This window comes from Cyrtonyx montezumae, unplaced genomic scaffold, assembly GCF_038088225.1.
Source record: "Cyrtonyx montezumae isolate F1298 unplaced genomic scaffold, pur_monq_1.0 scaffold_27, whole genome shotgun sequence".
Lineage (NCBI taxonomy): Eukaryota > Metazoa > Chordata > Aves > Galliformes > Odontophoridae > Cyrtonyx > Cyrtonyx montezumae.
This window is the reverse complement of record NW_027072014.1, coordinates 2,058,549-2,073,404: the sequence shown is the minus strand read 5'-3', so window position 1 is coordinate 2,073,404 and position 14,856 is coordinate 2,058,549. Positions and strand designations below refer to the sequence as shown.

The following is a 14,856-nucleotide window of genomic DNA, read 5'->3' as shown; positions in this document are numbered from 1 at the left end:
GATTGCTTTTTTATGTGAAATTGTGTAATATAACAAATGAATCGTTTTATTTCTATTTAAATATTCATATTTTTCAAGTATTTTAAGTGAGCTATATAAAGCACTGTTGATATAATTTTTATCTATTATTTTTTTTCCCAGTTTGTCAATTTTCAGTGGGTTTTTGAACAGAAATTGAGATAGAAGGTTCACTTCATTTACAGGATACTTGATATCACTTTTTTTCTTCCTTATGAGGGATGTCTTTCACGGTCTGCCATGCAATTGTGGCATTCTTTTTGCAAAATGTCATCAGAGAGGGAGAGGCTTCTTTAGATTGTGATTCATCCCATCCTGAAGCAGACATCTATATCTAGTGAGATTAATCATACCAAGTACTGATGAGTTCTGAGGCACCTGTTTCAGAAGTAGATGTTAGGATATCAAAAAGTAGGATGAATCCTACCCTAATAGATGACTAGTATGATCAGGAAGCCATGTGTATAGGCAGTATTATAGGTAGTATTTACTAAGTTGTCAATATTTGCATGTGTGTTTTAAAAAAAAAAAAATATATATATATATATATATAAATAAATACAGTGTATAGAGTGAAGAGAACTTAATTCTGTAAAAATCTGTTACTTCTTTATTTCAACAGGTAATTATTCTTGGGGCATCTACCCAGAACTGAATTCCAACACTCCAGTAGAAAACAGTTTGCTTCCCAATTCTGCTTATTCTGAATCTCTACCTGCTGATGGAAAGATGAAAGTAACCGTAGTACAAATAACAATGGCTTTAGGAAGCCTAAAAAATATTTTCACTCCTCTCCTGTTTCGGGGACTCCTGTCGTTCCTTACCTGGTGGGTTGCTGCTTGCCTCTTTTCTACAAGCCTTTTTGGGCTTTTCTATCACCAGTACCTGACTGTGGCGTGAACAGATCAAATGATAAGTATGAAGTCAAATTCTAGATACAAACCCAGCTACCCAAGAGGAGGTGAAGAAAAAAAGAGAAGAAAGATATTTATGAAGAGAAAACATATCATATTTTTTAAACTTTTCCTCTGTGTTCTCAGGGTGAATATTCTTAAAATGCTTAAAATCACAACTGGGTTTGTTAGTTTTGTTACTCAAATGGTAGGTAACTAATTCAATTGTAGTGGTGAGACTGATATTATGTGGCAGGCATTGGTGTACATGTTGAAATGTTACAACTTCAGAGTATCTTGGTTTCCATTGAGAGGAGGTTGCCTTCAACACTTAAAGAATCAGCAGTCAGTAACTGAACTGTGTGAGTAGGTACTGGTCGTGCTGATGGTGGCTACCTGTTGAGTAAAATTTTGAAACTGAGCCATACAATGGACAGAAAAAGGGGATTTAAAAAAAGTTCTGTTGGATAGTTTTTGATCACTTTTCACCATGAAAAATGAAATAATCCAACAGGACAAAAGCAATGCTGTATATTACAGTAAAGAAAGTTGTATAAAATTTCAATTTAACATGAGATAAATGTATGGACCTGGCAGGTATTGCTGCCTAAATATTATGCAGGAATGCTTGCACAGTGAATGGGGAGTTATGAAAAAAACCCTATATATATATAAATATATATATATATAATTTTAGTCCCTAAGTCATTTTGAATTAATGGCCATCTGTATTGGTGCTAATATTGATCCACAGATTCCATTCGGATCTTTTAAATTTTTTCTTTTTAGGTAATAGATAAATTCCATTGAATTCACAAAATAATAGAATTAGACTAGTGATGCCAATCAAACATTTCAAAACAATACAGTTTAATCCTGCTGACTGAGAGTGTATGTATCTGTGATGTACATATATATATTATATATGAAATATATAATATATATGAAGTTTTAAAGTATGGAATCTTTATTTTAAATTGTTGAATGTATATTACAGGGCCATGGGAGAGGGATATATATGTATCTAGTAATTTCAAGAACCCATTTGAAATGAAAATTAAATTTTTTTGAAAGTTCAGTTGAAAGGGCTATTTGTTTTTGGTGCCTCTACAAAGGTACTTAGCTATGCTAAAGAACTTAACGCTGTTCCACAAGAAGAGTTCTGCTTCATCTCTTAGTCTTGAAATTTCTGCTCTATCGGATCATTTCCTTTAACCAGTCTAATTTTGTGTTAACTTGGCCATGCAGTAACAACTAACATCACTTGGCTTCAGGAATAAATTTTCTGTGTAGTAAAAGTTGTTATAAGGAGGAGCAAGCTCACAACTTCTGCTTAACTGAAGGGATAGAGCCTACATATCAAGCCTTCGTGAAACTATGAATGATGAAGTTTTGGATGTTTTGTGTAATGGGATAACAGGAATGAACAAGTCATAGTCAAAGTACCTTTTTTTTAAAAAAAAAAAGTTAATATTACACTGCGCAGAGTTCAGTGCTTTTTTGACTAATGCTGGCTATTTTTATGTTACTGTTCTTTCTTCTGCTGACTTTGTGTACAACTTTAGTATATAATAAGCATTTAAAAATGAAGCAGCTTAAGAAATTAAATTAAATATGTTGCAAACTTACCGTATGGGAAAGCAAACTGTCAGTGAGTGCAGAAAATTCAGTCTACGTTGGTGATAAACTGTCTTGCTATGTCAGATACGTTTTAAGCATTTACTAATACTAGGAGAAGATCTACATACACCAGCTAATACCTACTGCATGTGTTTGGGATGTCTTGAGAACACCCTGCATGATTCAACTGGTTTCATTGCAGTGTAATATTTCAGTGCTACTGGTGGTGCAAGCATTGTTTTTTCACACCAGCTTTCTGTGACTATTGATGACAAAGGCTCATCTGTGTAAATTGGCCAAGAGTATTTTACCTCATAGATTCAGGTCTTTAAATATTCCTAGGATATGTATTTCAGATGAATAGAATGAGAAATTATAACAGGTCCAGTAATACTGGATCCAGTTTCTGTTAGTTCAAGGTGTTTCATTAATATAAGAATAATGCAAGCTTTTAAGTCATAAGTAGGTATCCAGCTATAATGTTTCAGTCACAAAAATACTAAAACAATAAAATGCAAATTGATTCTGATTGTAACTTGACCCAAAAAGCCTATTGTATGAGATTGTCGCAATGGAAGGATAGAAATAACGTTCAGATACTGAAGAAGACTTCACAATAATGCCAAGTAACAGTTTCCTTTGTCATGGATGTATGTTCTTGAGAGCTCACAGGTAGAAATGAGCTATAGTTATGTAGTACTGAATTTGGCAAAGGATTGTATAGATCAGCCTCACAGAGCTTTTGATGAGGAATCACACTGTCTTATGTTTCAAATATCACTCTTTTCACAGTAGAGTGTGCACTGGATGGTACTAGCATTAAGATCAGTACTTCTGGTTGTTGCTGTTTTGTTGATCCACGGAAAGGGAAGGATGACTCTCTGGTCAGGTGTTTGATCTGAGTAGGAGGCAGTTCTCTTTGGTTTCAAATAACCCTTACATGAGGCTTACTAAAAACTGTAATATAGCAATAAACATCTTTGAATTTTTAGGAGAGAGTGAAATGGGAGGAAGTATTTTGCTGCAGTTATGAGTAACGCACTTTGTAACTACCCAATATGATGTGCTCAAAAGTGACTTTTAAAATTAAATAGCCTTGATAGTTCTGACTTTCATGTGTATTATGTAAACTAAGTAGTATCTGCTCACTTGTTCCAGAAGCTCTTTTAAAGCAGCAGCTGGCAAATGCTTCCCCCCTACAACACCACCCCAAGAGAGCTTAATTGGCACTATGGGGGAAAAAGCAGATTACAGAAATGGAAAAACAGGTAAAACAAGACTGTATGATGTGTATTTTTTATTCAGGATTATTTTCTTCACTACTTACTACATTTTTGAGAGAATTCAGAAGGAAAGATGCCTTTGATGAAGTTCAGACCTACCTTTGTCAGTCTGGTAATGTCACTTGTTAGCCTCATGTTTTTTTTTTTCTTCTGCCCACAGCTTTTTCCTTACATTACTTACTGACCTTGTCTAGATTAGTTGATATTTGTATTTTGATTTTTGCTTAGTTTTGGGTTTAAATTAATTGATCATTGAAGGATTTGTTCCTTTAAATAGTTTAAATGACTCCAAAGTCCAGCTGAAATATAGAGACTCACTAGTAGGTTAGAAACTGTTTTTCTATTGCGATTGTCCCTTTAGACAAAGTTAGGACAGTACTAAATCCAAGTCTTCCAGCAAGATTCAGGATAGTCCAAATATAACTTCTGGGTTAGAGAAATTGATAGGAAGAGGAGGTGGGACGATAACAAGCCTGCTTTTCTACTTTGCAGGCAGTATCCTCAGGCAGCACTTGCCCATCTTTGATAATTTGAGGCTCTTGGATTTTCCAGGTGTTGAAGGAACTGTGGCAGTTTTTTTTCTCTTCCTACCTTCTCTTGCATGAGAAGCAAACATGAGAAATAAGTATTAAATCAGTACAAGAGAATATCCTTGTACAGAAAAGTATGCTTTAGAAAGCTCATTTCTGTGGCAATTTGACTTCTGCTAATCAGAAATCTGGAAGACAAGTGAATAGAGATGTGTACTTACCTGAATTTTAAAGTCATACTACAAAAAATGCCATTGAGATACATCACCTATGCAAGTAGGTAGCATAAATCTAATGTATGGATGGGTAATTAGCACAGAATTTTCAACTTACTTCAAAGGAGCAATTAAAATTATTTTTGTTATGCTGTATTGAAGTACAGCTAAATTCCAATAGAGATCTTGGGTTGAATAGAAAATTTTAAAAGTATCTTATGTGAAAATGTGTAAGTCAAGATTTAAAGGCTCTGCAGGGAAAAATGCTTCTTTATTCTCGAAGGATTGTTTTGGACATTGTCTTGTTTGGTTGTTTTTTTTGTTTTTTGTTTTTTTTCCAGAGTGATTTTGAGTACTTTTGAAGTGTTACGCGTTGTTTTGGCATATGACACAAACTGTGCCACAGAAATTCACCCGACAGTTAATGTTGTCCCTAACAAGTAACTAGAATATTCTGATTGAAGAATTAAGTTCACAGTGCAGATGGGCAGTCTTGAATGAAAACAAGGCTGGGTGTTTTCTTGGAGAAGTCTTTGTATTGTGGCCAAGCAAGTTCTGATAGACGAAGTCAGCAGCAGGTCCCTTGTGTCATAAATCATATACTGAAGGTAAATACTTAACCATTATGAACAAGTAAGGCACTTATTTTCAGCATCTGCATTCCAAGTCCTAAATCCCAGGTGATAGGTTAAGAGCAGCTTGTAGTTGTTCTGAAGAGCATCTAGGCAGCACCTACCAAATGTCTGATCTGGTTAAGCAAGCTGATGCAGGACAGACAGACTACTGCAGAGTGATTTATGTGCACCTTTTTCTTTAGAAAGGACTGCTGTGCTTTATGGTGCTCACAGTGCATGTCCTGAACTGATGGCATATGTGACCTTCCTTGCCAGTACTAGTCTGAAAGGTGTTCTGCTCTGCAGGAGAGAGATCATGAGGCCAAGATGTTATTCCAAATCTGTGTATGCTGCACTTAACTCTTTCAAGTCTCTCACTGTGGACTGCCAGGAGAGTAATACAACACTGGACACTTCATGCCAGTGTATATGTACTTTTGTAACTTTGGTTTTAGTGGTATTTCTAATGGAAATTATTTTTAATCCTGTTACCATCAATCATATTTTGTTTTTTATTAATATCAGTGCCTGCAACTAGAAGTCAAATACTTCTACACTCAACATTTTTTAAAACTTGATTTCCAGTCTGGAGTGCTAGCAAGTATGCAGTTTTATATTGATTTATGTAATCCATCTGTAAATATCAAACTTTTTTCCCTTGCCATCGAAGCATCAATCAAGACTAAAGGAGGAAGTTCAGATTTGCAGTATTCAACAGCATCTTATCCTTATGACTCTGCTGTTAAAACAAGCAGACACAAAAGCACAGGCAAACAAAGAAGTAGATTTTAGAAGTAGCTTTTTACAAACTCCTTAGTACTTTTTATTTTAATGATGTGCAAAGTATTTTTTAAAGCTTGGCTTAAAATATCTTTGTAAAGTCACCTTTTTCTCTCTTTTCCTCTCTTTGCTCTATCTGTTCACATAGGGAACTTTGCTTCGCTTCTTCACCCTGATTTCATGAATGCATATTTATTGTATTTTAGATTAAAAAAAAAACACAACAAATTTTACTTTGTAACTGCAGTTCGTACTTGTGTCATGGTGTGCCAACAAGCAGTATTTTGTTTTTGATGTCTTCAATCATTGTCTTGTCCTGTTGTTATCTTTCTTTTGTGTTGTTAGTACAAACAGTTTCCTTGGAATAATCCACGTGGGGAAATATCCTGTACAAGCAATGCTAGGGCACTTTGTGTAATGTTACAACTGTTCCATTTATGAGACTAAATGCTAATGTAAACTTACTATTAAACGATTTAAGCCTAAAAGTTTCTAGAAAGTAGACTTGTTACGAGTTACACAGGAAGCACCCTCCAAGTTGTAAATATTTGACTTCAGTGTCTCTGTTGCTGCGTTCATGCATAAACTGTGTTGCTGTTCTGTCTTAAAGAGTCCTTTTCTGTCTTTTTAAGAGAAAAGCACATAACATTGTATGATTCTGAACAAATCTGAGAACAGAGGGACTCCCCATCCACCGTTTCAGTATTTGCTAAGTGGAAAAGACTCTACAATTTTTAATGTAAATTTTGGTTTCCTATTACACGTAAATTACTTATCAACTATGATTTTATAGTCAGAGCTTTGCAAATTATTACAATCAGCATGCTTCATATAGCAAAGGTGTTACCAAATGGATGTTGCACTATATAGACCTCTCCTGACCAGTGTTGCATCGCCTGCTGTTTTAAAAACAAATTCTCCTTTACTCTGTGCTTTTGGAGTCCATCAGGACTTAGAAACAGGAGAGTGCAACGCGAGTTAGAAAAGCTGAGGAGATGTTGTATTTGGGGGGATTGTTGGCACTTTATTTATTTATTTTTTTAAGTCAGTGGGGATAATACTTAGGTGCAAGTACTACAAATAATAAACAGTCTAAAGAAATGTCATATTCTTTTTGTGCACCGTAGACTAAAGTGCCTAAACATGGGTGGTATGTAGAAGACATGCATTAAACTTCTTCCATGTGCTTCTGTGGTCATTTTGCTCAATAACAGGTCAGTGTTTGGAAAGAAAACGCACGGACTGCTAGTCCTAAAATGGGGATATGTTAAAAAAAACTCTTTCCATACAGCTTTTGGTACATTGAATGTCTGTATATTTACAGGTTATTGTACACTGGAGGCAAATAAGATTTTGAAGAGATCTTTTCCATTTTTATTACTTTAGCAATATTTTGACAGCTCTGCCTAGCCCCACTGCCATATATGCGTTCAGTTTTCTTCTCTTTTTGTGATTCAAGCTTGGAAAGAACTGGCACAACTTGGAAACGGTTGACTTAAGCAAAGTTTTCTAGTGACACCCTTAATACTGCTTATGCCCTAGTTCTGCAGCTTGCTTTGACCTGGGTAAGGAGCTCTGCTTGAGATCAGAAAGTCCGCAGTGAAGTTCACCATACCTGTGTGGATTTGGGCTGCAAAAAGTGATGGGTTGTAACATGACTGTGTGGGACTGAGCAAGGAAAAGGCTCCAGTTTCATGGGTTGGTTTTTAGAATGCTTTTAGGTTAATTGAATAACAAACTCATCCCTACCTGTCAACTACTTCCTTGCCTCTGAAAATGGTGAGCAGTGGTTATCATCTGGTCTGACTTGGGAGTCGGAGAGGAAAAACTGAGAAGCCTGCCCTTGAGTTAATTATCTTTAAATGTGAAGTGCTTGTAAGACACAATGTTGTTGTAGGTTTAAATCTACCAAAGGAAGCCTTCCTCCAAGGAAGCCTTATAAAACAATTTTGAGCTTTTAGCTCTTGAGAAGTGGCTTTAGTAACCTGTGCTGTGTGTAGTACACTGTTGGGGAACACTTGCTCCAGTAAGCGTGCTAAACATTTCCTTACACTGTGTGAGAAACTGTTGCTTGTTGTTGTAGAGCATTAAGAAGCTGGTTTGTCTTGTTTGTGTTAGCGTATACCAAGCAGCATTTTTTTAAATGTAAAAATAGTAAAAGTTGGTTTGTCATCCAGAAACCTGAAACCCTTAACGTCAATAAATGCTGTGAGTTGAAGCAAGATTATGCTTTATTATTCCTCACGTAATTCTGGTGAAATGCTATAATTTTTTTTTCTATAATGCACACGTTATTAAATTTGTTTTTTTAGGTACTAGTGGTAGAACCACAGCAAATGAGAAGAACTGTGGTAACTGCTGTGTGTTGACTGCCCCATCAACTTGCCTTTGTAAAGCATTGATCCGTATGAGACATTTAATCTCTACTACAGTTATGCTAATAACAATATTTAGCATCCCTACATGTCCTCTGCATGTTTTTGCATTTGTGCATTGTAGAAGGGTAAATTGTTTTTCAGTACTTACTGTAGGTTTAAAAACACATTATTTTATATAGTATTTCCCATATCCAAAATAGGACAGTTTCTGAAGCCAAAGATCAATAAATGTTTATTGTCTATCAGTGTGGGTTTTTTCCTATTTTGTATAATATATCCCACTTGTTTAAATGTACAATATCTCTAGACTTGCTAAGAAACCTATGGTAACCAAACTTATCTGTTTCTATACTAGCCTAAATTACCTTCTTCAGAAATACATCAGTTTCTTGCTTCTCTCCTCACTGCTTGGGGTGCAGCAGAATAATTTTCCCCTATCCAACCCCGCTGGTGAACGTGCAGACTGTCTTAATCACGTGAATTGCTATTTACCCATCAAGAGCCACTTAGTTTTGCTAAAGACACTGTGGTCTCTTCTAATTGTGTCATCATAATAACACCAAGAAGCAGTAGGTCTAAAGTGATGTTTTGTAACTTTTCTGGGTTTTATAAATATTTTTGGAATATTGAACTTGATAATGCATGAATTTTGGTTCCATCCACGCAGACATTTCTACACGTTAAATGAATGATTCCAAGCTGCTCAAGTGGTTCTTCAGCAGCAAAGTATATATATTACCAGCAATTTTGGAAAAGAGGTAATTGGAAAAATTGGAATTGGATTGGAAGTGGGGAGCATGCATTTGAAAATACGCAAGGAATCTGGGCTATGAGGCCTCATCCTAGAAGGGGCTGACACATTGCAGAGAACAGGATGAGTTAAGATCAACGTTAGGAGGAAGGTAATGAACTGTGGTGGGATTTGTGTGTATGTTTAGCTTGGTTTGATTTGTACAAACTAAGAACAGAATTCTTAGCTATTTAGTTTCTCCATACAGCCTGAAGCATCAGTTTCAGTCCCTGAAACTTCAGTAGAGTAGATGTTTTGTCTCGCGTGTATAAGCACTTAACTGTTTTTATAGTCTGTAATTCCAGTTCACATAATGCATTGATTCTCATACACTGCTTGAAGTTCATTAGTGAGCACCAGTGTGCTAGATGGTTCTCAGAGTTTACTCTAGGCTAGGTGCTTGTGCCTTATGAAGTTTGTTGCGTTTAACCTTCAAAATGTCTTTAGCTGGATCCAAAATGAGTAAATATAGGCAGTTAACTCCGCAGCATCTTACCTGTGTGCATCACGACCAGGATGAGCGCTTTAGTACTGCAGAGCACAGACAGCCAAGCAGCTGTCTGGATGATCCATCCACCTGTTCTTCAAGAGAGCAAGAGTTGTGTGTGCTCTGCTTTTCCAGCCCTTCGCCCACCCTGCAGCAGAAGGCTGCTGTGGGATTCCTTGCAGCGTGTTCCTGCAGTGAAACTAAACCTGTGCTTTTGTGAGTTTAATGAGGCCCTGCTTCTGAACCCACAAGGTTCACGTTGCCCAAAGCACAACTAATCCAAATGGACTTCAGTGAGGAAGGCAATAAGAGCTGTCCTGTGCTGTAAAATACAAAGAATGCGTTATCCACTGCTCACTGTAACAGCTGAAGGACTGCCCAGCTTCTTAAAACCCACTTTTAGCAGTATTCTATGGAAGCAGGCAGGAGGGCAAACATCAGTTCCTGTCTGCTGCTTTGGGCAGGACTATGGAAGCAGCGGGGGAGGATGCTTCAGCTCTGAGTCAGATTATGAATAATTTGCAAAAAAATTACAATTATCATCAGACTGTTGTCTGAAGAACTGCATCAGGAACTCAGCAGAGGCAGGGGGAGATGGCTTTTGTGGGGGAATGTTTGGCACAAGCAAAGGGTGATGCTTGACGAGCTTCAACCACTGGAGCTACTTGGAAGAATGGTGGTCAAAGTGGTATCTCTGTGGTGTTAGCAACACACCTTCCTAGGGACCGAAAGGGCCCTCTTCTCTCCCAGACCTCATGTATGGGCTATTTCACATTAGTTGGGTAGTAATGCATCATCCTAGCTCTGGAAGTGGGTGAGCTCTGCAATATTTCATGCTACTTGTAAGACCCGAGTGCTCGAAGACATCGCTGGAACACTGCTGAGGATCAGCATTTTGCTTTCACGGCGGTGCAGCCTTAATGGGTCTGGGGGCAGGGCTGCTTTCTTCATGGCATAAGGGGCACAGGTCAATTTTGTTGCTCTTGAAAGCTGGAAGGAAAACAAAACATCCTTCTTTCTGAATTATGAATCTCACAGGCTTCTTTCTACAACTCTGGACAGATAAGTAACTCATGCCTAGCCTTTCTTCCCACCTGTCAAACTTGATCACACTTTTTCAGTGAGTGCAGAACTAGTGTGATTTATGTTTTTATGGACATGTAGCATGAATTGTCCTCCATTTATCACAAATAAGAAGCAAACAAGTTGTTGGTTGGAGTTAAATGTAGGTGCTCTTCTAGGAGCACAGGTGCCCTGTTGCTTCCCATTCACTTGTGTTTTGTTGGTAGGAGTTAACTGCAAGTTTTGATCCTGAAATCCATTTCTTTCCATTTCTGTTCCTCATCTAAACCTGTGCTGACCCTTGCCACCTTCCTGCTATCAACTCACTCAGAAGGCGGGCGTTTTGGTCTGCCTGTGAAAAGCCTATAAATACTCCTGAGGACTTCAGGACAAAAAATAAAATAAATAAATAAATAAATAAATAAAGATTGGTGGAAAAGGTGAGAACTCTCTATAGTGTCAAGAGAATTCAGAGGTTAACATACCCGAAGGCAGAATAAAAGCTGCATGGGGGAGGGCTTTTTCATCTTAGAGCAAGGCAGGGCAGGAACCAGAATCTGGAGCCTGGTGCTACATAAATTAGAGCAGTAAACAATGCAAGCATCACAACCTGAGGAAGTCAGTTCTCCACTGGGTTGTCTTCAAACATCCTCTATATGATGCTTTAGGTAAGCAAGTTGTTGCTCTTCACGCAAGGATTATCAATGAAAGGTAAAGGAACGAGAGGACAAATGTCTGCTTTAGTTTTCTGCTAAAGATTGTGACTTTGGAACTTCTGCACTGGCGTTGCTGTAGCTGGATGTCACATGGCTGAGAGGGGATATACATTTCTTTACTGCATCTGAAATTTGGACTACATGTTGCCATGTATACATTACATGCTGTCTTTCTACTAGGGTAGCGAATGTCTTTGAATAGAAACCTTTTCTTGGGGATTCTTTCTAAAAGGTGCAGAATCTTCTTGCATGCCAAGAACAGAGCAGAATGTTGCTTTTACAGCACTGGAAGTCTTCACTTGAACTTCTTGTTCCGAGGTTCTGCATTTATGACACAGGCTTTTCAGAAAGAAAAAAAACAACAAACAAACAAACAAACAAAAACACTTCTCACTACCAGGTGTCATTTGGTATTGGATAGTTCTGAATTGCTTTTCTCCTGGGCTGTTGCAAGACAAATGTTTCCTGGTTTTGTATTTATGTATTTCTCTTTTCTCCTAGAACTTTGGCTCATTTATTTTGTATTTACTACTTCTTATTTCAGACCCTTTCTCCCAATCTGTAAGTTACCTTAAATTCAGAATAACAGTAACTTGGGTCTTTTAGATATAGGCTGTGTTTTCAAATATACTGACAGTAATGTGAATGCTGAAGTATTTTGTCCTTTTAGGAACATGCACACACATATATGTACATATATATGATTAGTACATATGTATTTGTATATATATACAGGTATATGTTTTTACATATAGACACCATGCTGCTCCATACTCCTGCCTTAATAGCAAGCTGCTCATCACAGCTCTTCTGCATCGTGCTCTGGCTAGTGTGTACCTCCTTTGTACTCTTAATCTGTATTTTCTGGTTTGCTTAGAAAATTTCTTGCCACGTTTCCTCACGGGCCATAGTAAACAGAAAGGTTAAGGCTCAGCCTGGCAGCTTGCTTAATTTCCCATCGAAGCAGCAGACAGCTATTCATTTCTCCTGACCTCCCTCGTCCCTTGGATGTCCTTAGCTCTGCTTTCATCCCAGTCTGCTCCTGGACAAAATGTGTGAAGTCATGCTGCTGCCTTCTGTAAAACCCCGCAGGCTGCAGTCTCCAGCACTCCTCATTTTATCTACACAAAACAAAGCTAAAACAAAGCCAGGGTCATCCTATCACAGGACCAAGAGTTGCCTTTAGTGTGGTACTTTTTTTTTTTTTTAAACAAAGTTTTGATTAATATTTCAATCTGTGCGCTCTGAACTTGTTCACAACACAAAGAGCTGTAGGTATTTTTCTCTCCATTGCAGACCTGTGCCAGGGAAGGAAGGAGCCTTTTGTGGAAGGCTGAGTAGGAACAATATGCCCAAACTTTCCTACGTTGTCCTGAGAGTGCAGGTCAGAACACCTGTCCCAAAAGCTACATATTTGCCTAACTGACTTAGTAGCATTTCTGCTTTTTAAAACATTAGGAAATGTTAAGATCTCTCCCACTTCACTCCCCCCTCCCTCCCCCCCAAAAAAAAAAAGAAGAGGAAAAAGAGATTAGAACTGACCAGGCTTGTAGTGCATATATAAGAGAATCTTCAAATTTTATCTGCTAATTCTGTTTTTATTTCCACTTTTTGTTTCTTTTGATTTAACTGCGTCAAAGTGTATTTTTTTTCCAAAGCTCTTTGCTGTAAGAAGAGTATTATGTCTGAGAAAATAACTGCAGTAAGCTTTTCACACAAAAACATTTTGTATACTTAATAAAAAATAAAATTGTCAAAACATTGAAAGAAGTTTTGCCTGCCAGTGCTTTTGTGTTTGAAAGTGTGTTCTGTTGCAGGAGACGGCACAACGGGTAGAGACCAAACATATTTATCTACTGATGGTTTTGTCATTCTGTATCCAAATAAAAGGGCCAAGTGGCAGCACCACATGATAATGAAGTGTGGGCTCTGGACCCTCATCCCAGAGAGGTTTCCTGGTTGGCCAGTGTAACTTGCTTGCCTGTATGTACGTATGTATTTTCACCATTTCATCTCCAGAATGAGATATGAAGGAATGCATGTGCTTCTTAAAAGGGCAGTGAAGTAATTTGCTGCAGCAGCAAGCAAGGAAGGATGGAGCCAAATGTAACCTTATCCAATTAAAAAGGCCAAGTGCAGAGTCTTGCCCCTAGGGAGGAACAATGCCAGGCAGCAGGCCTGCTGAGGGCACCCGCCTGGAAACAGCTCTGTTCTCTGCAGAGCAGGAGCAGGCCTTGGGATGCTGATGGATGCTCTGTTCTGGCTGTCTCTGCTGCAGCAGGGGATGGACTGTGTGAATCTGGAGGTCCCCGCCAGCCTCAGCCATTCTGTGGATCTGTGAAATGAGGCTTAAGAACAAGTACCCACTGAGGGGCTTAGACCCAGCAGTCTGTCTACTCACATACTGGCAGAAAATGCTGGGAACACAAGCAAGTCTTGTTCAGTCTCCCCAGACATACAGAACTTAACATCCAGTCCTCCATAAGGTTTTCTCCTACAAATATTTCCCCCCATGTTACATGGCAAGCCTGATTTTGGGGGAGCTCCCTGGTGTCACGTGTGAGCAAGCACAAGTAAAATAACAAGGTAATGGAATAAAACTCTCCTTTAAACCCTATGTTAAAGTTACTTGAGATCCTAAAACATCTCTTAAGTGTATGCCCTTCCAGTGGAGAGCCAAATGCAGGGTAAGGGTGTAAGCTGAATGCTGACAGATCTCTGCTGGGACATGGAATGCTAAGGCTGAAAGGGGACACCTGGCAAAATCTTGCTCATTGGTGCCTGTGATTTTCTCTTAGGGAAGCCCCTGTAAGATTCCTGTTCTGATCATGCTCCTTTGCATGGATTTTGTTGTCCTTTGAGTTAGCACTGATAGCTTGCCCTGGCACCATCCTCCTTTCCACCTACATTTCAGTGATAAATACCAATGTAAGTTTTACACGCTATGCACATGGGAAGTTTGTGAGCATCAATGCTTTTTTAGTCCCTCCTGAATCAAAAGGAATGGATTTTGGTTGATTTTAAAAACAAATAAACTTTGCATCTTTGAAGAGTCTTTGATAAAGTGATAATAATTGTTGTGTCATTTGATACAAAATATAGTCCTAAAATGAGTGAAATAGCAGCTTTAAGCTCACAATACAAACCAAGAGCAAGCGCATCCCACACTGATGAGCACAGCAATACTCCAGTATTGTTCAGAACTCAGTTCTCGTCCTTGCAGACATCTCTGTTGGTTTGTGTCTTGTGTTTACATTCCATACCGTGCTGCTGCTCTGTAACAAGATTCAATGGGTATTCTCTCTTCAGGCCTGTTTCTATGGACAAGGACAAAAGGATTTTTTTGCAGTAACAGCATATGCAGAAGTGCACATACCTGCTAGCTGCAGCATAAGAGGAAATGTATTCTGATCAAAGGAAAAGCCAAAATGGAGCCCTAAATTATCTGTCAGTTACACTAGTACTCGTGG

General features: G+C 38.2%; 1 protein-coding gene across 2 annotated transcripts in view; it reads left to right on the top strand.

The window, feature by feature from the left end:
* Positions 1-14,856, top strand: part of TMEM161B (transmembrane protein 161B) — a 64,537-nt gene that overhangs the window by 32,286 nt on the left and 17,395 nt on the right. The window contains exon 12 of one of the 2 annotated variants that reach the window (XM_065740526.1): positions 641-2,341. In XM_065740526.1, coding sequence (XP_065596598.1) covers positions 641-918 — 278 coding nt within the window. In that variant the 3' untranslated portion in view covers positions 919-2,341. The remainder of the gene's footprint in view (positions 1-640; positions 2,342-14,856) is intronic. The other variant, XM_065740527.1, reaches the window with a different exon arrangement.